At 34.0% G+C, this 25,646-nt stretch overlaps 1 protein-coding gene across 5 annotated transcripts in view; it reads left to right on the plus strand.

Annotated features, from left to right (window-relative positions):
- The window catches only part of FMN1 (formin 1), a 188,685-nt gene that overhangs the window by 118,153 nt on the left and 44,886 nt on the right, over positions 1–25,646 (plus strand). For all 5 annotated transcript variants that reach the window (XM_042046949.1, XM_042046951.1, XM_042046952.1 and 2 more), the window contains 5 exons: positions 4,435–4,564; positions 5,959–6,105; positions 9,396–9,455; positions 11,338–11,458; positions 24,704–24,796. In XM_042046949.1, the coding sequence (XP_041902883.1) occupies positions 4,435–4,564; positions 5,959–6,105; positions 9,396–9,455; positions 11,338–11,458; positions 24,704–24,796 (551 nt within the window). The remainder of the gene's footprint in view (positions 1–4,434; positions 4,565–5,958; positions 6,106–9,395; positions 9,456–11,337; positions 11,459–24,703; positions 24,797–25,646) is intronic.

Below are 25,646 nucleotides of genomic sequence, written 5' to 3' on the forward strand. Positions count from 1 at the left end.
TTTTAAATTATGAGCTTCTTTTTGTGTATTTCAAGGCATGATGAAAAATTTGCCTTTATCAAAAAACATTTTTCAGGCATGACAGATTTTACTACATCAACTCTGACCACCAGAAATGATAAAATATAGCCTTGTATCAGTAAGAATTTTTGTTCCCATTCTCACATTTCTAAAAGGCTTATCCTTCCCTTGGAGCATTTATGGCTAAATTAACACTTCAGAAAGCAGGGCCAGACTGATTTTGGTTGTTAATTATTTGAAAGACCTGCATGAACAGAGGGTTTGGGCTGGTCTTGTGGCAAAGACACACTGTACACTCTGATCAAGTTGACTGAAGACCTACAAGACTGATTCCACAGTTCCTCTCCTGCAACTGTTGTGGCCAGTGACAACTGTTAGAATGAAAAACTTCTTAAGTGTTGCTTCTTCTGTAGTAATACACCTTAGACTGATGTGAAGGAATCCTCAAGAATTCATGAACAGAATAGTAATCCTGAATTTTATTTTAGCGTATACATTCGGTTTCAGATTTTGGCCTCCCAGTGTTTTTGTCTTCTGCTACTTCACTGCTTTTTCTTTTTGAACTCTTACCCTCTTCAAATCTTTCCCTGAGCCCTCTCTGTCATATTGTTTCCTTTTCCATCTTATCTGTTTTTGTCTTCTCTGCTGTCTTTGATGTAAGAAGGGGTAGGGGGAGGAAGAACTGAAATAGCAGAGATAGTATATGATTGGTTAATGTCAGAATTATTACATATTCATGCCTTTCTTTGCCATTAGAATGTTAGTGCTGAAGAACAGATTATTTTTTTTCTTTTTCTCCTTACGTGAGGCACTCATTTGTGACTGCGCACTAAGGAATAGGCTAGTGTTAAGAGATAAGGCTATTATCTTACTCTCAATTAAGAGAGGCTATTGTTTTTTAGAAAGTCTTAAGAAGACAAATGTCTGTAAAGTGTATGTACTAGCTTACTTTTGCACCCCATATCCATGGCTTTCACTGCCTTGGGTTGGGGCATAAGGATACATTGTGTGACTAGCTGATGTTTTCCAGAGCTTGAAGCTTTGGCAGTCTGTTTGCTGTATGCCCAAGTTAAATAAATATGAATGCATTTTGTTTTCTGAAGAATACAAATCTTGTAGAGCTCTAGGGTTATAAGAAGTTGTCTTTTTTGTAACTTACAGTGGAGAGAGGTTAATCTTAATTAAAGACAAAGTTGTATTTATACTATCATTGTTCCATAATTAAGAACTGTAAATAAAGCAGTTATACCTGGTGGTTCAGAGCGAAATAGTAGTATCAAAGACAAAAGATATTTTTTTATCAATTATTACTCTGTGCTCTCTCTGCAAGTCTCAACTATCCCATTTTTACCCTATTATTAAACTACAGAGGTTAGGAAAACTAGCTTTTTTAAAGGTAGCTTAAGGGGAAAACAATTTGCTTTATGCACTTCTGTGAATTTTGTTGGACCTTCAAGATAATGTGCTTTCTGAAAACTCAGTAGATCATGTGCCCCTGGCTTTGTTGTCTAAGTCAGCCTCTAAGTCAACCTACCTATACAACTGGAGATTTGTTGGAACTTAGCTTTTCTTATTAGCTCCATAAAAGGTTAAAGACAGAAAAGTGCTAAATTTGTATGTGTGATTAAAAATATTTGCTGTGGGGCATAAGCCTCATGTGTGGTTCAATGGAGATCAGAACAAAAGTGTAAATGAAGTAATTTATCAGATGGTTGCACATACTAACAGAAGTCATTCATATAGTGAAACCATTGATTTGAGTTCACAGAAGTCTAAAGGAAACCTTTACATGCTTGGATTACTAGACAAAAAGCTTTCGTGGTATCACTGATGTTCTTCTTCTGCATGTGTGGTTTTTATTTGTCTTGCTCATATGTTAACTTTGGCACAAACTGTAAGTATGACAGCAACATAACAATACCTCCCTAAATTAGGCTTCATGATAATAGTTGTTAAAATGCTAATATTAATTAGCATGATAAAGATTTATATGCAAAATTGGCCACAGTTTGGGGCTTTGCTAGCAGGATACAGATGTTATAGCTAGTTTCCAAGAGGCCCTTTTTGTTGTATTATATTCTCTGTGTAGTCCTTTCCACTGTGAAATAAGTACTAGTAAAGGAAATAGCAAAATATGGTATTGGTTTGAATGTAGTTTGATTCAGGAAGTAGGGAGCAATTTATAATTGCTGTCCCAGTAATGCCACTTGCTTCTCTTTGAAGGCAGCTCTGCTTGGACTTCAGGTTGAATCCTGCTGTCATACTTAGAAGCTTGCAGGATTAGATACAACTTTTTCCCAAAAAATTGTTTCTAAATTTTATATTCTTCAAATGTGGATAAATTAGTTTACCTCATTAGAATCAGCCTTCCTTGTCCATCTTCTGCAAGAATGTTCCCTGACAGTAACACCATAACAATATGCCTGCTTTGAAAATTCTTTCAAGTCCTTTACTACAAGGTTCAGGTAGACTAAAAGAGTTTTCAAGTAAATGCATTTTTTAGTTACAGTTTCTGAAAGAGACGAGTACGATGTACCCTCACAGACATGAACAGCATATTTTCTATGTTTATTTTAGGCCATCAGAGTTGTAGTAATGAGAAACCCATCCAAAAACTATGTCATGGACACGTCATCATTACTTTAAAGTCAAAATCATACTTTTCTCAGACTAAAATTGAAATAAGAATATGTTTCTCTCCTAAAGTTTTGTCCATCTGAATTGGTAGTTTATCTGTGACAACCATAGTTTCATGCTATGACTTTTTGTTTAGTAGCTACATCTGTAGTCACTAGGATTCCTTTTTGTGACAGATTCAGTTGTAAGTGTTCTGTTTGGATATTTACTTTGGATACTCTGAATTCCAAAATCTGGAGACATCTTCTTTTTATGCTGATGCTCTTTTAACTCTCGTCACAATGACATTGTATTCTGATAATCAGCCATGTGGGAAATAGTTCTCTTTTCACAGGAAGGCAAGAATATGTGTCATTTGACTTTTTAAATTTAAACTTTTTAATTCTATGTATGTTAGAACTTTAATGAAGCAGTTTGGTTTTTCTTTCCTTTGTTTCTCTCACACAAAGTGCAAAATACCCTCTTTTTTTTTCCTGGCAATACCATTCATTCCCAATAGGAAGCATTTTTATTAATACCAGCTTGGCATTTCTTTTTTCCCACTTCTTAAGTCTAAGAGCCAAGCTGGGCCTCCCTGATCCTTCTCTCACAATAGGTTTTTTCATCAGGCGAGAAAGAAAAAGAAACAAAAAAATGGTATTCCAGTTAAAACATAGTCTTTCACACCAGCCACAGGTGAATTTTGCTGATTTTTTAAACAGTCACTATGTACTCAGCAAAGCCTAGTATGTGTGAGAAGTGTATAAATCAGATTTGAACATATTTGAACATACTGTTATCATTTATTATGAAAAAGAAATAATTTGGAAAAATTGGGTGTATTGGCTTAAATAAATTTTTAAAAGTTAAGAAGAATTCAAGCTAATAAATTGAATACTGAATTTCCCATAATTCAGTGAGGTAGAAAAAAATCTTTATAGCATTGCATTAAGGGGAATCTAAGGATATCTGTAGACAGGAGATTTAAGAATGATGCTAAAGTGATATTGGAGCAAAAGACAAGCTTGCTTCTGGATTTCAAGAAAGCTTGTGTATCTCTGAAATCTTAAACTCAAAACCTAAGAGCAAATTACTGCTATTATATATTGTTATTATAAGAAATGCTAAAGATTCTTGTATTATTAGCCAAGCTCTTATATTTTAAATTGATGAAAAGGGAGGAATTACTGATGCCTTTGGGATGCTTTGATTTTGTGAGATATGAACTGCAGTTGTTGGATATGCCTCTGTTTGGTTTTATTTACCAAAGAGTTAAAAGACAAAAAGCTACAGTAGAGTCATGAGGAATATGTACCTGTGAGGACAGATATAGAGCAGATGAAGAAGAATTAGATTGGAAGAATTAAATTAGAAGAAGAAAATTAATGCTGAGAATCAGAAGAAAGCTGTTGGCAGATATTTTATATTATGAAATAAATTTGTAGGAATATATTGAGTTCTGTATTTCTGAGCAGATTTTTAAGGGAAACAAAACTGCATAAGTTAGTACATAGGTAGTGCTGTCTAGATTTTCCTTTTTTTTAAAATGAATTATTTAGGTTTGAGATTCTTCTATTTATTACTGTGCAACTATGATAGTTAATGGACTGATATGATAATGATTAATGTCTTCCCTTTTTCTTGACATTAATAGGATTTTTTAATGCATTCTTAGCATAAAGAATATAACACTTACAGGCAGAGAAATATTCTCGGCACTCTGGGTTCCTACAATCCAGTATGTACCCCACAGAGAAGAATTACAAAGATTCACTAATAGTCCTTTTTTCCCCACAGATTTCTATATGAGTTATCTCAAATCCCCAACTTCGCAGAACGAGCTCAGTGTATTATCTTCCAGTCGGTTTTCTCTGAAGGGATAACATCTGTGCACCGGAAAGTAGATATTGTAACTCGTGTTTCCAAGGTAAGTCCTAATGAAATCTCAGTTAAAACTTAAATACATTTTAGAATGTAGGAACCTTAATGCCGCTTACTGGCTTTTTAGGAAAATAAAACTATAGTAAATTTCTAGCTGCTTAAAAGAAAAAAGGGAAGAGGGAAGGTGGAAGGTGAATTGCGTGTGATGCCCCATGGAGTAGATAGAAATTATTTGTATTTGAATGGTTGATTTTTATTACTTTGCATATTAAGTAGTGTAACATATAATCTTCATAAACTATAAATTAAATACAAGACAAGCTTAGTACAGGGCCTTTGCAAACTTCCTTTTTTTTTCCCTACCACTGTTGATGCCAATAGATGCTTGTCATGTTCATTAGCTTATTACTTTCCCTTGGCATCTATTAATTTCTGGTAACCCTGATACAGCAGAATTTTTAGTATGTGACAAAGCTCTACCTAATATTTTCATACTATGAAAGACTAAGGACAAGGTGTATAAATTATAACAAATTATGAAAAGTAGAACGAGGTAGAAATTGAGAGAAATTAAATAGTGGTCTAAAAGTCTAACATCCAAACCAGAAAAGTAGTTAATTTTACTTTTTTTCTAATTTGAAGGTCAGCTTTTGATTATCTTTGCTTTCACAAAGTACCCATGCTCTACGCCTTTGGATTTCTTTACAGCAGTTACTTGTTTTTTCCTTTCTGAAGGAGGCATAAATAAGTAACTAGTGTTGTATGAGATAGGGAAAGTCATATTGCCTTCAGTTTACTTAAGAGGAGTTCACACTGAAACTGATTTGTCCAGTGTATAAGGCTACATAGTTAAGAATTATGTCTGTGGCCTCAGATTCTCAAGTTACAGATGTCTTTGTATGTAACTGAAAATAATTTACTCGTTCTCCGCTGTGTTTCTAGAACTGTTTTCTGTTCTGAGGCATGTAATTAGTTAGTCCTTAGCCCTGTTATATCTGGATTAAGTATGGATCCAGGAACGTGAATTTTCAGACCTATGAGAAGTAGACTGAATGACAGTCTGAGTCTAACCTAGTGACAGCAAAAATAGCCCATCTCCATTTGTGAATTATGCAAACTCATCATAAACCACCTCCCTGTCTGTAAAATTTTTGAAGTCTTCTGAGAATGTTTAGAAATCTTCCATTAATCTTTTGTCATTGACATAGTTTTGATGCCATGTAATTTGCTTCGTATGTACTATCTTAGGGAGACACAGTCTAAAAAAAGTTTCTCATAAAGTTTTGATTATTGCACCAGCTTCAGCTTCCCTTACCTATCAAGGTAAAAACAGACAAGAAAAAAACTTTAGCAAAAATAAAATTTAAAAAAGAGCTATTTTGTATTTGCAGTTAGAATTTTTGTGCCAACAGAATTTACAGACCAGTATCCATTTTCCAGGCTTTGCTGAGCATGACAAGTGTAAAGGAAATTTTGGGGTTGATTCTGGCTTTTGGAAATTATATGAATGGAGGGAATAGGACCCGAGGTCAAGCTGATGGATTTGGTTTGGAAATACTCCCCAAACTAAAGGATGTCAAAAGCAGAGTAAGTGCTAATGCTTATTTAAAGATAATTTTTCTGAAGTGATTTTTTTTTATTGTTCCTTCATCTGTCAGAAGTTAATCTTTTATTTCTTACTATTCTTGCTTGAAAAAGCAAGGTGCTTTGTATAATTTTCGTTCATTTCATCCTAGCTTTTCACTTCCTTCTCCTGCACATGTATATGTTTCCATAATTTCTAATTTCTCCTGTTCAGTACTACTAGGAAAATTATCTTAAGTGAGAACTTCTGTGTGTCTCTTTTACTAGCAGGGACTTAGTAACAGTAGGGTGGAGAGAAGTGAGAGAGCACAGACTACTCAAGCCTTCTCCAGTAAATGTCCCCATTCTTTTTTCATACTCTTAAATGAAGGTCGTTCTGTGTGAATAAAAATGCTTTAAAAATCAGGTTTAAAAACAAAATATCAATAGAAGTTCATTGTAGCATTATACACTAACAAATTATATATAAGGGATCAAAGAGATGTCACACCCAACAAGACACTTTCAGGGTTTTTTTTTAATTGTCAGTTAAATGGATGTGGGACATGAATTTTGAGTGGCATGCACAAGAAAATGCTCATAGATGGCAGTAAATTATTTTGTCAAAAATTGAGAAGCACTAGCTGGTTTTTGATTAGTCATGCTAGGATCAAAGTCAGGCTGAAAGGCTAGACACCTTCTGAGATGAGGTTACTTTGTTTCTTCTTTCAGTAGGGCAGAGGAGGAGGTGTTATGTAATGTAGGCAGTGGAAGCGCTGCTCAAAGTCATTCTTTGCCAAAACATACCAGGGCACCACATGAACAGAGGAAGCAGCAAAGAATAGGAGATAGTTTTCTGCTGATACTGGTATAGACCTGGAGTGTGAGAAAAAAAAAATCTTTCATGCTCTTCCACTTTTCTTAAGTGAAGTGCTTTCTTGACTACAAGAGATGTAGATTTTAAGCTTTTGTTCCCCATTATGCTTCATATACATAGGAATGCATTTGTGAGACGGGCAGTGTCAGCAAAACTGTATATCTGTGCAGCATTTTGGTCTACTTGTGTATATCATCATTAACAAAGTGTAGAAACACATTTAATGAACTGTTCAGTGAGCAACTTGTTTTAATGAAAGCTTTTTCCATAGGATTTGAGTCCTTTGTCTCCTAAAGACACTGAGGTGCTGGAGCATGTCCAGAGATCAGAAAAACTGGTAAAGAGTCTGGAGCACAAGTCTTACAAGGAGCAGCGGAGGGAGCTGGGGTAGTTTAGCTTGAGGGAAAGGAGGCTCAGGTGAAACCTTATCACTCTCTACAACTCTCTGAAAAGAGGCTATAACCAGGTGGGGTCTTCTCCCAAGTAGCAAACAACAGGATGAGAGGAAGCAGCCTCAAGTAGTTTCAAGGGAAGTTTAGCTTGGATATTAGGAAAAATTTCTTCACTGGAAGAGTTATGAGGCATTGGAACAGGCTGCCCAGAGAGGTGGTGGAGTTAACGTCCCTGGAGGTAGCACTTAGGAATATAGTTTAGTGATGGACTTTGCAGTGCTGGATTTGCAGTTGGACTCAATGATCTTAAAGGTATTTTCCAACCTAAATGATGCTGTGATTCTAATTCTTGCTTTCCTATTCACTGTGATGGTTCAGCTGTCCCGTATGATCACTTTTTTCCCAGTCCTACTGCATGGACAAGACACAGTACAAACAGCAGCTTAACTAGAGCCGGGCCAAGTTTCCCATTACTCAGGTGTTTGTTGGCTGACTAGCCACCTTGAAGAAAAATGTAAAACTCAGCTTTGTCTGACTTTTCTCAGTAGAAGTGCTAGGTATGGTCTCTCTCTTCCATCTATCTATAAACTTCATAGAATTTAGTAATCTCTGGGACTTTACAATGTGGCTGAATTTAGCAAGCATGTTCCAAAATCATGCATTGTGAAAAGGAGTGCGTGATATAAAGTATAACTGTGTAAGACTTGTTCCTTAGCAAAACAAGCTAAAAAATTACATTATTTACAGTTTCCTGGTAGCCAGAATAAATATGTTATTAGTTTAGATTAGTTTCCAAATTGCATAAAACCTCAAAGGGTCCAGTTTCTAGAGGTTGACATGAAACCTTGGAGATAATTGATAGACTGTATTTGCAAAGGAGAAGAATGCATGGTCTTGTACATTTGAACATTAAGGTATTCTTCCTGTGTCCCATTACTCCCTTCTCATGAATTGCCAGTAAGCACGTCTAAGTGAGCTGAATTCCATGAGCTAAGGTAAAGAGCCAATGCTAAATATCTCTTATTTCACATAAAAGTCATTTATTGTCACATGAGCTTAGAAAGTTACTTTTTATAGAGATTTTTTGACCTGCCAGTAGTGGCTTCTAAAACTCTTATACATGCAGGGTGGCTTTTTCTGCATGACAGCAGTGACTTACTTAGTTAAGAATTTTACTGGTGTATGATACTAATAAAATATAATGTGTTGCAGACTCTCATATAGACAAGGCAGCTCTGTACAGGAAGTCAGACATTGTTCACATACAAATGTTTGTTCTGATACCTGTCAATATAAAATATGAAAACACATCCAAAAAACTTCAAAGACATTCCAGATATAATTCCCTATATCATGGTTCTTTTATATTGTTGAATGTAATGTATAACTTTTCCTTAGTTCATCTGGCCCATGCTGACCCAATGACATGTAACAAAATAAAATACTGTGTACAGTTGTGTGCAGGGACATGGAAATGGGGATTCCATAAAGTGAGAATTAAAATTCATATTTATATGGTAACAGCGCAGGAAATATATTTCTTAGTTGCATGCTGTCTGATTTCATATTTAGAATAAAATATGTAAAGCATCTATGCCTTTTTCAGATCTTTCTTATAGATGACTGAGATTAGGATTCAAGTAATCCTGTTCCCCTTAACGTATCTGAGGTGACTGTAATATTTAGTTTATATAATGTTTAAGAGTAATCTTATTGAATAGCATTGTTATTTTTAGTTAATATTATTATTCTGTAATGCCTTCTATTATTAAATAAAATGTGAGGAGAGCTTCTCTCATGTACTCTTCTCTGCATGTATTTTTGCCTGGTGTTTAAAACCAAAAGAAACTTAAGATCTGGTGGTAGTGGTATGATGAAGCCGATGTTGTAAAAGCCAATTTTTTTTGGTCAGTAATGCTAAGGCTAAAAAATATTGGGAATCCTATTTCTCACAGCAATATAAAATAATAATCCATTTTATTTGAAATAGAGTACATTTTCATTCACTTGAATCATATTAATCACACATTTTTAATTTTTCCTAGGATAATGGTATTAATCTTGTGGATTATGTCGTCATATATTACCTACGCCATTGTGATAAGGTAAAGGATTGATTTGCACTATCAGCCTCTCAAAAAGTGGGTTTCTTTAAGAGATGGTAAAAGAGTTTGTAATAGCTTTATAGAAATCTGAACATAGTACCTCTGATGGGAAAATGAAATCCATTTGTTTTGCTTTCTTATAATAGTTGTGTACCTCAACAGGCATGAAATTTGCTGTAAGTTTTAAGATAAGACCTTGGAAAATTTTGCATTGGGTGTTCCACTGCAGGCAATTAGCTGTGACTGCTGCAGACTGGACAGGTGGTCACTGCAGCCCTGTCTTACTACATGTGGGTTGCTGTAACATCGTAAAATTCCTTCTGATGTCATTACATTGGAAGGCAGAAGTATGATTTCTCTCTTAGGACAAGATGCAAGGACAAGTTGGTATTTTAAGATAAGTGAGTCAGCTTATGGGGATGAAGTTAGGGGTTGAAATGCTGCTTTGAGTGAGTTACATTCTATTGTATATGATACTCCTCCATATATGCGTTTATACGTGTTTTATACATTCATATACTAAATATATATATTTAATATATAAATATATATTGGCAACAGCCAAACGTATTGAGTGGAAAATTTAAACTATTGTATTTTAAATGAAAATGTTGCTATTAATTGATTTTAAGAATGTGATTGCTTTTTTTTCCTTCCTTTTTTTTAAATTCGTACGTAAGGTTGTTGAATTGATGAGTTAGCAGTTGTGAGATATGTAGATCTGTATCAGTTTTCTTTCTTTAGGGTTTTTGGGTTTGTTTGTTTCTCTTTCTTTTTTCTTATGTTTTCTGTTGTTGGTTTTGTTGGTTTGGGGTTTTTTGGGGGATTTGGATTTTTATGCTCTCTAATTAATTTATTTAAATATTTCTGCAAACTTTCTACTATACTGTAATTTTACTTCAGAGAGTTTTGTAAAACAAAACAGTGTATCTTCCTTGGGAGGAAATAAACACAGTGTGATTATCATGCATTGCACTTTCTCCACCAAAATGTTCTTATCTTTATAATAATAAAATAATTTTCCCCATTCACAAAACAATTGGTTCTCCAACCTATGAGTTTTCCATTATTACAGACTGAAATCTATGAAGGTATATGTCTATTTTAAACTCAGTAGTATATGCTTGTACTTATGACAGCAATGTCATATTAATACCATTTATACATACTTGTTAAAATTCCACTGGAGATACTGCTTTGAACCTTGTAAAGTTTTTTGTTGGTTGGTTGGGGATTTTTTTTGGCTTTGTTTTGTTTCATTTGGCGGAGCTTCTGTTTGTTTTGTTTGTTTGTTTGTTTTACTTCTGATTGTTTTTTTCTTACGGTGCTAAAAATAAAATATATATGTAGGAGTTCTATACAGACTTTAACCCCTGTGATTTATTTGGCCACATAAACCTTCAACTGTGTCTTTTTATCTGTGTGAACTGCTTGAGGAAATGTATGAATAGGGTTTTCAATTAATGCTTATAAAGTGTGTGTGTTTTTAATGAATTGTGAGAGTGAAACCAGAAACTTTTGGGCATAAGATCACTTCTTGCATTAAAATGGGCATTCCTGTTATCTTTTTTTAAGAAACTTCTAATCCCTTATCTAAACCTTTATTGACATAAAATTAACTGAAATGTTGTGAGTTTAATGTTTCAAAGTTCAAATTGAGCACAGTTTGCTTTACGACATCTAAAAGGAAGTTTCAATACTCAGAATGGTCAGTATTTAATCTTGAATGAGATGTTGTTTTAGCAAGAATGATTTAAAATATGTTATTTCTGTGATTTTATAACACTGTTTCATAGATGAGAATTTTTAAAAAAAAGTATTTTATTTCACTGGAAGTGCATTCAATTTTCATAGTGGCCTGTTTGTTTGTTTGTTTGTTTAGGAAGCAGGAACAGACAAGAGTATTTTTCCTTTACCAGAACCACAGGATTTTTTCCAGGCCTCCCAAGTTAAATTTGAAGACCTAATAAAAGACTTAAGGAAACTGAAGAGAGATCTAGAAGGTAACTGGGAACTTTCACATTTGTTCTGCTAACAACAAAGTGCCACTTAAAATGTGATCTTTATGAGGTTTTCTTATTGCTAATTAGGTTTATAGTGTTGATTCATTTAGAGTTTTTACACTGTGGCACAAATTACTCACATAAATTAGAAAGAAAAAAAAATTTAACTCATGACTTAATAAAAATGAAAGTAGAGATCCTGAAAAGTAATTTTCCCTTTTACAATCAAAAGGCCCCTAAAGAAATCTTTCTGAATATTTCTTTAGCTATGTGTCAATTTTCCTCTGGCTTCTCCAGAGCTTTGTGTTTAACTGTAGATATCTGTTAGCTCCATAACATAAATACTTTCTTCAGTACTTGTATAACAACAATTTAAAAGCTACAAGAAAGAGTTGAATACTATTAATGTAGAAATAAAACACAGCTTGCCAAGGCAGAGCAAAGGGAAATGGAAAGCTCCAGTTCAAAATATTTTCACCCTGGGACATAAAATAAACATTTAAAAATGTTTATTATAAAGAGGGGCTCAGAAACCCAACTCATCTATCAATCAAGGTACTGAGTGGAAATAAAGTAGGAAGGGTTGTTCTCTTAAGTATTCCAAGCAGTTTCTTTTCTATTTTGTGCTGCATACAATTTTCTAAAATAAATTCAGCAAATGATGACTCAATATTTTAAGCCTTTTTCTTGTTACAGAAAAGTTTGTTACTTTACTAAGGCAGTTCTGTGTAGAAGATGGAGTTTAGGAAGAGAATCTGCATAAAAACCTGTAAAAACTTCTACATTTAGATTTACATCTTTGCACCAGAATGGAGGAGTCCTTTTATAATCAGTGTTGAACAAGATAATTGTTTTCAAATTTTTTCAATATAAGGTGTTGAAAACCGTTACAAAATAGTTTATCCTTACAGCTAGGAATTGCTGGATTAGGTCACTGCCATTCTTAGGATAATTTCAAAGGTTAATAGTGGTAGGAAAGTATCAGTTGTTGTTTGTTCGACCCGGGCATAAGTGAGTGCTCTATCTCCTCTCATCGCTTGGCCCTGTAAGCCCCTTGGCCTGCCCTCTTTTTGGGCTAGTTTTTGCAGAAACATGATCTGTGTTTGATCTTGTACTTTTTCAGCATGTAGTCCTGCTGTCATACATCTTAGTCGTGCAGGATCTGCATTGAGGCTGGGACATTCACATCATATTTGTTCGACATTGCAAAGACAGACAGCGAGTAGGAAAAGCTAAACTCTTTAACTCTTAAAATAAAAACTTCAGCTTTCTTGGAATCAATGATTTCTGTTTTCTAAACCAAGTTTTTGTAGCGATTTATAGCAAATCTAGAAAAACTGTTATGTTGAGGTTGTTTTCATAATTCTTTGTGAAGGTGTATGTTAAACCCAGCCAAAGCAATTAACATACAAAGTTAATGACAACAAAGATTTGAAACCAAAAAGGTTGTGGAAATGTTTTCAGATGTTGGTATTTTATCACTTAGAAATATGCAACAGATTCAAACAAGCATTCCTGTGATTGTTTCTCTTACATTTAAACAAAGAAACAATCACTTATATAAGACTTTATCTTTTTCAAACATTCCCTTTCAAATTTTTTTCTTCAGTTAATGCTCTAGTTAATTTTTAAATCAAAATTTTAATTGAAGAGGTTATAATTTTAACACGTACAACAAAGATTTGATGAGTCTCTGTAGTTTATTGTAGCCATTAAAAAGTTGTGGCTGCTGGCAGAATACCAGTGAAAGTCTAAAGCTGAAACAGATGTGAGTAGCAGAAACCAAGTCCAGAGAAGCGTCGGGCCCAGCTATCCAGACAGGCGCGGCCCTTTAGATGTAAATAATTTGAACAATATTAACCGGGGCTGCCTCTGTTATAGGGTACATTGGATTTATTTCACAGTTTGTTGGCTAAGGTAGTCTCAAGCAGATTACCTTGGAAGTGGGATGAGACAAAGGTAATAAATGGAAGAGGGGTTTTCATTGTGTCATTAGGGAATGAACTAATGTTCCTGTTAGTGACTTACCTTTTTTTCTGGGATTTGTAAGGAATGATTAACAAAAAAAGAAGTCTATCACTTCTTGCAACTGAAACGGCAATTTTGATAGCTACTTTTCATAGTAGTTGTCATTTAGTATTTAAAAATATTGTAAACTAGTATTTGACTAGTTTATCAAGGCATTCATTTATGTTTCTAACATGGATATTAACATAGGAAAGAAGGAGTTATTGTGAGTGTTGTGTCTTAATGGTATAAACCTCTGGTTTGAAATATGTAGACACTGTGGAACCGAAAGTTCAAATCTAGATGGAGCACAAACTCTTTCATCCTTTTCAGATAAACAGATTGAGTTCCATACAATTTGCTATTTTGAAATCTTTCAGATTAGACTTTAAAGGTGCCAACTAACTTTATTCTGAAGGGATTAGACAGAAGTTAGAATCAAAAATTCAAAAAAATTTTTGGAGAACCTTAATCCAACAGGTTTTTAAAACATATTCCAGAACAACTTTTTAATCATGACCGTTTTAGGTTAAAAAGAATGAGAAACAAAGATATGCATTTGATATAGGCTTTTAAGAGGAAAGAAGTGAGTATTAGATGGTGAGATGAAAATTTTGGAGTGAAATCTGGCTCCGCTCTGACATCCCACTAGAAAGAAATTTCTGTAAACTCAGGTTTTTGCTCCAGGTCTTGTTGGTGTATTTCCAAGGTTTTCAAATATTACACAGTATCATAAGCAGATACATTTATTCATTTAACACGTGCTAGCTTTCCAGTAATCTTTATAGTTATGGAAAGAAAAGGTTTTGCTTTGCTTAAGATTTTAAGACACCTTATTCCTTGTCTAGGGCAATGAATGATTTCCACGTTTTCCTTCCCCTGAGACCAAACATGATTTACCTTTTAATTTGGACAATGCCAGTTGGTATTCTTGAAATTGCTATTCTTCTGGAATTAGAACAGAATGTTTTGAATGTGTAATCATAAGAAGATTTTCAGAAAGAAAGCCACTTTACCAAGGTTTGATAGACTAGTATAAGTTTTACCATGAATCCTTTTATTAATCTATGTCCAAAGCTGAACAATTTTAATTAAATCAAAATTAATTGCACTGTAGGTTGTGTCCATCTGTCATACTCATTCCTCTTCTTTGCAATACAGTACATAAAATTTTAAAATTTTATGCTGCTCTGTTACTGAAAAGAAAGCAATATTAGATGCCTTATGTAATTTACTGTGATATTCATTATAACTTTTTTGTATTCTTGACCTTAACAAATGATATTTATTGAATTGTTAGAAATGCAAACCAAGGTGTCCACTCTAAGGATTTTCAAGAGTCACACTTCTATTTCTCATAATTAATTAAATTTCCTATGAGATTGTAACATTCTGATTCCACTGAAAATCCACATACCCTTTACTTTCCCCCACTTTCATGGCCACCAGTAGAAATATTGGTTACAATTTTCGTATGAATATTTTTTTCAGTACTGTATATATGTTTTAAATTTTTATGAACTTAACTGTGTGTGAGTGTATCTGTAGGTGTTTGCACACACATGCATGACAGAAAGGAATTAATCTAAAATAAAATGGAGACTTTATGGATCTGCTGTGCAGTAGTCACTTGGAGCCAGAAGGCATGGTTTCCCGTTGGGCACCTCTTAACCTAGTTGTTGATAGATCTGTATCTTGCATAAGTATGTAACCCCAACATTTCCCCATTTAAATAGGAGAACTTCCCCAAAACTTGGGTTTATGACAACTCCATTTTGTAAAATTCCATCATCCTTATGAAAAGATTAAAAGAGAAGTAAGTAAATCTATGCATGAAAAATTGAGAAATCTCAATGTTGTGTTGGCCATTTTCACACTGTTTTTTATACAGAATCATTACAAGTATCTTAAAATCACAGAGAAGTGCAGATTGGTGGACTGGAATGTACATCCGGAGGTCCTGTGGTCCAGAGCCTTTGAGCAGGAATAACTTCATATTTAGATTAGGCTGTACAAGGCCATAGTCAGCTCAGTTTTTAATCTAAGGATGGAAATCACAACACCTCTCTGGGCACCTGTTCCAGTGCTTCATTGCCGTCTTGAATATTTTTCTTTATCCCATGTGAGAATTTCCTGCACTGCAACTTGTGACTATTGCTCCATTTTCTTTAGATGTGCCTTCCTCAAAAAGTCTGGCTCTGTCTTCTCTCTAGTTATTTGTTATATAGTTGAAGTGACAATCTAGATCCCCAGCCTGCTTTCTCTATACTGGACTGAACATACTTGGCTTCCCCTGCCTCTTTTTCAAGTGCTTGATTTACTTTTCATTCCTAAATGGCAGGACAATATAAATAGTCTTTTTCAGATATGTATATATATTCATGTATAAATAAAATACATTCTTGTTCACAGAAACAGGTCCAGTGGGCAGGATGTGACTAGCAAACACCATGCCAGTCATGTCACTCTCTAAACACTGTTTCTTAGCACGGCTGATTAGACCAGACTGAACTGTTGCATCTACGCTGTTCTCACTCAGTGCCGCTTCAGGTAGCTAGGTATCACTTTCTATTGCAAAGCATGGAAGAAAATTTAGAAATAAGAAATGGATGGAAGTTGAAAAAGGTCACTCATTCTCGATGCTTTCAGCAACTGTTACTATAAAGAGTCAAGGAGGAAACTGCTAAAAGAAAAAATAATCAGTTAATGCAGACTAAAACTCCAATTTTCCAAATTTAAAGTACTGAAAAACATCTGGAGTTATCAAGGATTATAAGGAAATACATTTATCAATAGGAAAACATACGAAGGCAGAAAAGTTTAATCGGTATTATTCACAAGAAGTTAATTTAAAATTCCAAAATGTCTTTTCCCATCAGAGTCCTCAAACTGAGTGAAAGGGTTTTGCAACAAGATGTCCCTTAATTAACTATAGACTGGTTTTGTTCTAGAGATTAATTGATGTTTTCAATTAATCGATTGAGGTAACTTCAGCTCTCATTGGATTTCTGCGTATGCATAGATGGAGAAATTAATTTGATGTGTTATCATTTAGTCAGGTGGAATTATTTAGTTCATGCATAATACAGCCTTCAGTAAAGTCTGTTCTGCGGACCAGTGTTCTAGTGTAATCATGATACAGCTCAAGGATCAATCAATAGCGCAAGGATTGCAGTGTCAAGGGGTTTTATCTATTGTTTGATTTCCTTGATGGTAAGGTTACTGGAGCACATCATGAAAATTCTAAGTATTGTATCAGGTTTGAGTATTAACTTTCTAAATATCTTGTAGTATCAATAGCTACTTCTCAATAACAGATGATTGTTTATTCATTACAGGAGGATAGTATTCAAAAAGTATCAAACATGCTCTTCTAAAATATTTTCAACAAATTGAAGCGTTAGTCTAATTTAAATAAAATGTTTTAAGTCAATTAAAAAGAGGGGCTTAAATGTCTGACTAACATACATGTCAAAAAATCTTCAGGAGCAGAGAAGTTATATGATAATTTACAGGACCCACTTGCTTCTTTTTTCCTCATGTTAGTTATATGTTCCTTAAATTTTTGGAAGTGCAAGCAAGTAGAATTTTGAACTGTGTGGTGGAACATGAGGAGCCAAATAGATGCATGTGTTATTTCTTTAGGTAATAGCATAAAAGAAGCATGTTGTTTTGTATGTGGTTTCACTGTTTTTGCACAGTCCAATATTTACATTATCTATTTTGAGGCAATGCAGAATAATGTAAGGAGAAGAGCAAATGATGGCTTTGTACCGGAAAAGTTGGGGTTCATTTGTGCAAGAGTTGACCCTCTTTTCTTTCTCAGAGTTTTCTGAGCACTTTTTGAATAGTCTCTTGCCTTAGCAAGATGAGATGTATTTCAGTTTGTTTTGATTTAGAAAGATCCAACACAGGCATTAAAAATGCATTTTCTATATGTGCATTGGATTTTATTTTATAATAAAACTAGTGTTCCACTGGTAATGTTCATATGTGAATACATTTAGTAGGATTTTTTCTAAGTGGATCATTTCTTAAAATTTCATTAGATTTTTTATGTTTTGATTTAAAAAGATAGTATGGAATGCTTTAAATAGCATTCAGATATATAATAGAGGAGCAAAGCAGTAATGTTTTTGAAGAGTTTATTCCCTGAAAGCAGATGTCTGCATGTGTGCACAAAGGCACAGGGAGAAAGCTTTCAGTTGGTTAAACAATGGCATGCTGTTAATTTTTTCTTTTACTTTTTTTTTCTTTGGCTAAAGAATTCTCGGAAATTTCTTGTTAAAAATCATTCTGCAAATGTTAAGATTCTAAAATGAATCTTGGGAATACCACAGTTAAGATTTTCTGTGCAGTTTTCTGTGTGCCCTTTTAAATAAATAAACACGTGTGCATGTTAAGCATTATTTAGGTAACTATGAAGGATGCTTCTGGGAGCAGGTAGTATACATCTGGGAACAGGAGGAATATTGTCCCCATCAATGTGTGTGATGGATAACGAATTATGTAGTTTGGAGAGTGTTAAATACTAGTGTTGGGAGGAATGGTGACTTCATACTTATGGACCTCATCAGCTTTTCCTCTTTGCGGAAGCGTGCAGTAAAAGACAAGACAGATTTCTGCTAGAATTGAGACAGTCACATATCAAAGATTGAAAGTGCATTAGTTCAGACCGTGGGATACAAATTAGTAATAGTAGGGCTAATTAGCACTTCGAGAAGTGTTCCTGCTAATACTGCAGGTAGTTTATGAATTTACGTGATTTTAAATCTAAGCTGAATGCTCGAGCTGAATCAAACTTCTACCTACTTGGTAGAAAAATTAATTAGGTCGAACTTTATGATCTGTCTTGCACATAAAATCAGAGATCTGGCAATAGAGAGGAAAATAGGGGATCACTTCTGGCTTCTAGTTTCAGCTCATAAACTGTTTCAGCCATTGCCCAAATCTCTTCTATCTGATCCCTTATTCAGTATGCTAAGTGATAAAATGTTTGAGTGTTTGAAAGGTCTTTTTTTTTTTTTCTTAGCACTGTAAAAATCCTAGCTCACCTGATGAAAATATTATTCTTGCTTCTTAAAAATATTGTCTCCCTCCCAATTACCCAGACAAAACTCTTCAGTTTCAAAGTATTCACTATTTTGTACTGTTCGGAGAGAAGGGAAGTGTTCCAGTTTCTCAGCAGATTCTGCTAGCACACAGTTCTACGCTCTTGACAGATCTTAATGATGTGTGGAGTTCTGTATGTTTGGATCTTGACACCTAACAAAAATTTTCTACTAATCATGTGTGCTGGAATCACTTAAAGGAATCTTACAAAGACTTGACTGGAAAATTATGAGGCTTTAGTCATTATAATCATTTATATGTACTGTTCAGTCCCTTGCACTGTGCTTCTCTGCTGAAGGGTGCCCTGAATGTAAACTACCATTTCAGAAGGAGTACATTAAGCAGAGGCTCAGATACGTTGCTATGGTGTGAAAAATATTTAGTTTTACTAGCAGTCTTTGTTCATTTTGCTAAATGTAGTCTTGGGAAACAATTTTAACAGAAAGGTTTTTAAATGATTTATGTAAAATATTGATGCCCTTTCACCAAACAAGGAGCTAAAAAATTTTCTTTTAGGTTAGTTGAAACTAATGCAGACCTGAAAGTTCCTCTGTATGCCATCACCAACTTTAAAAGTTCAAAATGTTGTTGAACTTAAAATAAAGCCCCCTCAAAAGACAAAGGTAGAATATCTGATCAAACTTGTGAGAATTGTCAAGATGTCTGTCTCCTTCAGAACAGGTGAACTTTACAGCGTGTTTTGTGTGCCACTTTCCACATCTTAGGACTTAGTACTGAAATGTTTTTTCTGTCTCATTTATATATGACAGCTAGACAACATAACAAATACTTGTTTCTGTGTGTCACGAGGAAATGTGCTTCAGACAAAGACTGGACTTTTTTCTTATTATCTTCTATCCTCTGAAATTATTTTTTTAAGAAAAGAGAATTATTAATATATGAAGAAGATAATTGTATGTAGAAGCACATTTCTTCTAAATTAGCTGAAAATATCTTCACAGAACAGTAGCTACATAAGCAATTAATAGGTTGGAATGGTATATTTAGTTTTATGTGTGCTAATACTTCTATGCATTAAATTGTTGACCTTTATTTAAGACCATAAAAACAAAGCTTGAAAACAGAGTCCTACCACAATCTGATGCCCTTTTACATTTTTCTCAGATATTTTTGTCTCAGAAAACTTCTCACCCCACTTCACAGCTCTGGCTTTGGTGATAGAGATTGAACATTTGTGTGTTCCTATTATTGATGTGTGTACATGTATCAATATGTGTCAAAAAGGGCAAATACTGTCTCTGAAACTTTTCTGAGTCAGCAGCAGCATAGCTTCTTGCAGTTGGAAGTTGTTAAAATTCTTACCATGCTCCCGCGGAATCAAGATGAATGTCTTCCCTTCTGTACATTATTTAAAATTCTATCTAAAAAGAAAATTTACATGCAAGTTTATTTACAAGTGCAAAAGCTGTAGAGAGTGCAAAATGTATTAACAATATCACGTGAACAACTCCAGTAAGTAGGTACCTAAGTGTGTATAATAAGAGAATATAACCAGATCCTGCAACAGTGTCCAATGGGTAAACATTCACCTCCAATAACTATTTAGCTGTTTCCAAGCAAGTTGTTTCCAAGCAAGAAAATTAATACAGCAAAACCAAAGGAAATAAATCATAAGAAAATTGTATCACACTTGCTGAACAATACAAATTTATGCATTTTATCTGAGGTTTATTAGGTTTTTATTTGGGTGTGTAGATCCATGTAGTGTAACAGGTTTCTGCACTGTAAAATATCATGGATTCTCTCATACAGAAATCTGGGGTTATTTAGCACTACATTAAATTCATTTGCAATCAATTTCATGATTTCAAGTGTTCTTCAAAACAGAAGAGGTCAGGGTTCTAAAAAAGAATTATCGAATAGTAATCCTTATGTCAAAGATGCTTGCATTGTAACAAAATAAAAGAGCAAGCTTGGCAGTATAACCTGCCATACTCTGAACGGACAGGAGCAGGGGAGGTTTAGCAGCTCTTACAAAGGCATAACTCATAGGGGATAGTGTCAGTGACAGGTTTATAGGAATTCATGGTGTTGATACTTGGTTTTGCTGTCAGGCTGATTCCTGTAAATGCTGCTGGTGGGTTCTGGTGAGTAAATAGTTAGTAATTTACTGTTATCAACTTTAAACTATTTCTGGTTTTGCGTTTACTTTAAAAATGGTGCTTAAAAAATTCCAAATCGTGTCTGATTGACACAGAAATGCTCTTTACGTGAAAGTTTGTTTATGGGCCATGATTCTTTTGACAGATTTACAAGTGTCTGTGGAGTTTTAAGACTATTTCCCAATAGACATTAAGTGAGAGACATTCTATTTTGTAAATATTTTCACTTATATTGGGGATTTTTAAAGAACTTTTTGAGCCAAGTACTGCATTAAATCTGAAGACAGTGGCAAACTGATAATCAGCAGTTTCCAGCTTTGTTTTAATGTTTTGCTAATGCTTTCCATTTCTGTGGCCAAGATTTGTAGTGGGTGAAGCATGATGTACATCCAACAATTTGTAAGGGCTTTCAAATACTTTTGCACACTTGTATTTTCCTTCTTTTTTTTTTTTTTTTTGCAATAGCTGATTTAGAAATAAACAATTTTCAAAGTAGCATATTAAATTCAATTTCACTAACATACAGCTCATACCAAGGAAAAGAACCAGAAGTTTATTACATTAGCGGAGAATTTGCATCTGTTTGAACTCAGTAATGCTGAAACAGGTTTTTATTTTCCCCAAAGATTATTTTGGAATGAGATGGTGAGAGAAGTGTATATGTGGTGTTATAGCTGTCAGCTTCCTCAGAATTCCCGCATATTCCTCAGAACTTCATACATTTTTTCAGCTTTTCAGTATGTGTTTAAAAGGAATGCATAATAGGACCCTTTACCTCCAAATCATTCTAATAAAAACTTTGCTGACATAATTTTCTTTTAAAGAGGAAAAGGTTTTTACTTAAGTGAATATGAGAACAAAATAAAAAGAATAGATGTAATATTCACTCATGTTATAGTATTTTCATCAAGGAAAATCAAAGCAATCAATGGAACTAGACTTCCCAGTTTTAGGAGTTTTTTATATAATGTTTGGCATGACTTTTTTTTTTTAACAGTATGTTTCAAGTAAATAAAAAAACAACTAACCAAAAAGCCTTATATAACAGGAAATTCAGTGAGTGCTAATTACCAGAAACCTTTTTTATTATGTTGTGTAGAACTGAGGTAGGTCATACAGTTGAATGGTAGACTTCCACCATGACTACGAAAGCAGCTTGACAAAGACCACCTGACTTTAATATGTATCATTACAACTGCCGTTTTAATCAAGAACTTCACATTAATGGTGTCATTAAATGCTTTTTTCTCTTCAAAATATGTCTTTTCTTGTATCTGAATTGTGATTCCTTTGAACACACTTCCATCATTCCTTGCCATATTGATTCCCTAGCAAATCTGATCACGTTCTAAGGTTCTTCAGCCTAAAAGATCTCTTTTTAAGGCTTTACAATAAAGTAAATTACTAGAATTTGCCAGCATTTACTTAACTTCTTATGTCTCTTTCAGTTTCATTGTTTCAAGATGACTTAAGCATTTGAAACTCATATCAGCCCATTTCACTTCATCTCAAACTTTTAGGGTTTTAATCAGCATCCTGATTCACTTATTGTATGTCATCTGTCCAATTTCTCTTCATTTCTGTGCCTTTCTTCTTACTGTTCCTCTCCCCTCATTCCAAATATTGATCTCCTTGTTAGGGGTGTTAGGATTCTTAAGAATTCACTATCCAAATCAATTTTTCTTCTGTAATGCTCTATGTGTTGGTACTTCTTAACCAGATTTTCCTTAGTTTTTGTCGTCTAACCTTTTAAGGTTAATGTTAGTAATCTCAATTTAAAAAAAAAATTGCTGAAGGTGGTTTCGATGTACTTTCTTTTTACTTTAAGAACAGTTTATCCTAGTCTTGGTCACTTAAATACATGGGACCTACCTTTCTAAATCTTGTGTTGTTAAAGCTTGTAGGAAGCATCCAGAAAGCTTTCAATGCTTCAGATGATGCATTAGCAACACCGTATGTTTTGGAAAATGCCTTTCTAGAGTATATTAGAGTGTGTTAGATACTACTGTACCTACAAGTTTATTAGTCTAATACATAATCATAGAAATTTAATTCTGTATAGATTTATATAAATTTATGTAAGAGTATTATAAAAGAATTACTGGTTTACAATTGTTGCAACCTTACATGACTGTAATAATCATGGGCATTTGCAGTGTTCCAAATGCCTGAACATATTATGTATACTATATTACTTTTACAGTTTTGTCATTTTATATTTATCCAAAATAGTTTCTAAATAGTTCCTCATTATTTTGTGTATATTTGTTTAAACAAAAAGGAAGAACACAAACCTATAGCTGTTACTTTGTTCAAACTTACAGCCAGAAACTTAAAATACTATCTCAGTTATTTTACTAGATTTTTTCCACCTACAAAATTCTAATGTCTGTTGTCTTCCAAAGTAGACAATTTCTTCAACAATTTGCTTGATTGGAATCTCTTTCTAGTTCTGCAGACATAAATATTGTATTTTTGTATTATAACAGTCACAGTGTATTATAACCAGTGTATTATAACAGTCACAGAAAGTTCAAGTTTTTAGTGGTAAGCAGCATGTATCATAAGAAAATAATTTTAAGATGTCATAAAAACTTCCCTGATTTTGGATTTTTTTTTTTGCTTAATTTTAATTATTAAAGACACATAACTGAGCAGCTAATAAAAGACTTTCTTTCCCAATCTAGTATGGCTAAATTACCATTCTATTCTGCCTACTATCTGGCATACAAACAAATATTCGTTTACTTCACACGGAATCATTTGAAAGGTTTGTCATATGCTACAAGTTACAAAACTACAGATTAATAATAGACTGTGGCCCAGGCCATTTTTCACAACCTACATGAGTCGTGGAGAGTTGCTAAATTAAAGTATACTCTTAGGTGGGAACGAGTATTTTCAGTATTTTTCTGATAAGAATTGTCCTAATGCATTTCTGCTCTCAATTAATTGAAAAGCTGTGGTTCTTTTCAGTACATCCTGATGGTCCAAGGGTGTTATAAGCACAATACTCCTTGCACAATAAAATATATGCATATCTTTTCAACCTTCCGTTGACTTTTTACACTACATTGCAAATTTAAATTAATGTGACATTTAAATTACACAGCCTCAACTTGTTTCCACAGTTTTGCATTAATTTTTGTTTAATGGTGGTAGCAATATGGTGTGAATACAGTTCATGCAGCCAAACTGTAAGTCTTAGGTTTAACTCCAAAATAAGTTTCCATCTAAATTTAGCTTCTTGGGAATGAAAAGTTGTGGAAGAAAAATTTTGTAGTGGTTCATAAATTCAGTTGCTAAATGGAAACTAATTTCATTTTGATTTCTGTCTCCCATCACCTTTAATGTGGAACACTGGAATGCACTAAGTTTACTAGAAGTTCTAGGCCTGTTAAAATTCACTGGCAAAAAAAAAAAAGTTTTTTAGAAATTGGCATGGCATCAGTTCTTGAAATAGCAGATAGATTAAATAGTAAACGAATTGCACTTACATTTAAGTTAAATTTCTTACATACTTCAGCTGTTTCGTGTCATGGTCTGGGGATGGAATACTTAAGTAATGCTGAATTTCTGCATCTGTTTCAGGAAAAATGGTTGAGTATAGGATGCCTGGCACTGATTGATTAAAATCAGTCCAGATACAAGGCATCCTCCACTCACCACAGGAAAAGACTTTAAAGCTTTAAATTACCATCTAGAATTAGTGTGTGAGGGAGGCTGTGTTAGTAGCAAGCCTTAGCACATTGCAGGAGTTTTAGGACAAATTCCTTACTAAAGATGGATTCTACTCTTTTAACACATACAGAATTTTTTTATTTAGTATGTTAAACTAGTATTGGTATTTTTTATTTTAATGTAATTGCTGGATTCCTTAGTGCTTATTTATTACCTCTAAAGTAAGTGCAGGTGACTAATTTAGACGTAGACTCCTATGGTGGTGAAATCTACTTTTGGTACATTACTTCTGCTATAAATGTGTCTCATCTTCTTTTTGTAGCCTCTGAAAAGCAGATGAAATTAGTTTGCAGAGAGTCTTCTGAAGAGCATCTCCAGCCCTTCAAGGAGAAATTAGAGGAATTCTTCCAGAAAGGTAACCACATCTGAAAAAAAACTTACTGCCAAATAGTGTAATGGTTTACAAAGTTATGTATAATGTAAGCTGCATAAAGTATCTGTTTCCTCTGAAAATTCCTGTGGATTATGTTCCTAATGGGCCTAATATACGTTAATATATGTTGATATATGTTATACAGATCTTAGACGTCACTTGTCAAGGATAATCACTCCCTTGATCTCACCCATTTCCCATTGGTTATTTTGTGCTTTGTTCTTTACTATTATTTGTAGGCAAAATGAAAAATATATTCATCACAGACCAAATTTATCAGAGGAAATATAAAGCTTCAAAGACTTATAAAAGACTAGAGCAAAAGACACTCTTTTAGAGAAAGTCCACAATATACATGTCATCTTTTCTCACTAGTGGGAGCTTATGAACTGACTGACTCATATTTAAAGATTTTGTCTTGTGTGAGACAGAAATAAGCATTAGGAAAAGTGATTTACTAGCTTAGAGTCTGGAGACGGTGGGTGAAAACCAAAGTACAATTTAGTCACCAGTTAAAAACAATGTAAATGCAGGTTGCTGTTGAAAACAGCAGTCCTGCTCCCTCATGTTTCCCATACTGTGTTCCCCATCACCTGCTTCTGCCAGCACCATTGCTTCTGGAGCTGTGCAAAATATATACAGGAAGACACTTCCCCCCCTCTCCTTGTAGGAGTACAGTCTTTTTAGGTAAACAAAACAAATTCTGTATTTTTGACAGTTAAGGATTTAATTGTATTTCTCATAGAAATGGTGAACAGTTTAATAATTTGCTATTTCAGAAGTCATTTGAACTATCTGAATATGCTCATCCAGACAGAATATTAGTGATCAT

The sequence above is a fragment of the Corvus kubaryi genome, unplaced genomic scaffold (assembly GCF_017639235.1).
Source record: "Corvus kubaryi isolate FWS band 111438036 unplaced genomic scaffold, C.kubaryi_AGA036_p1.0 66, whole genome shotgun sequence".
Taxonomy (NCBI): domain Eukaryota; kingdom Metazoa; phylum Chordata; class Aves; order Passeriformes; family Corvidae; genus Corvus; species Corvus kubaryi.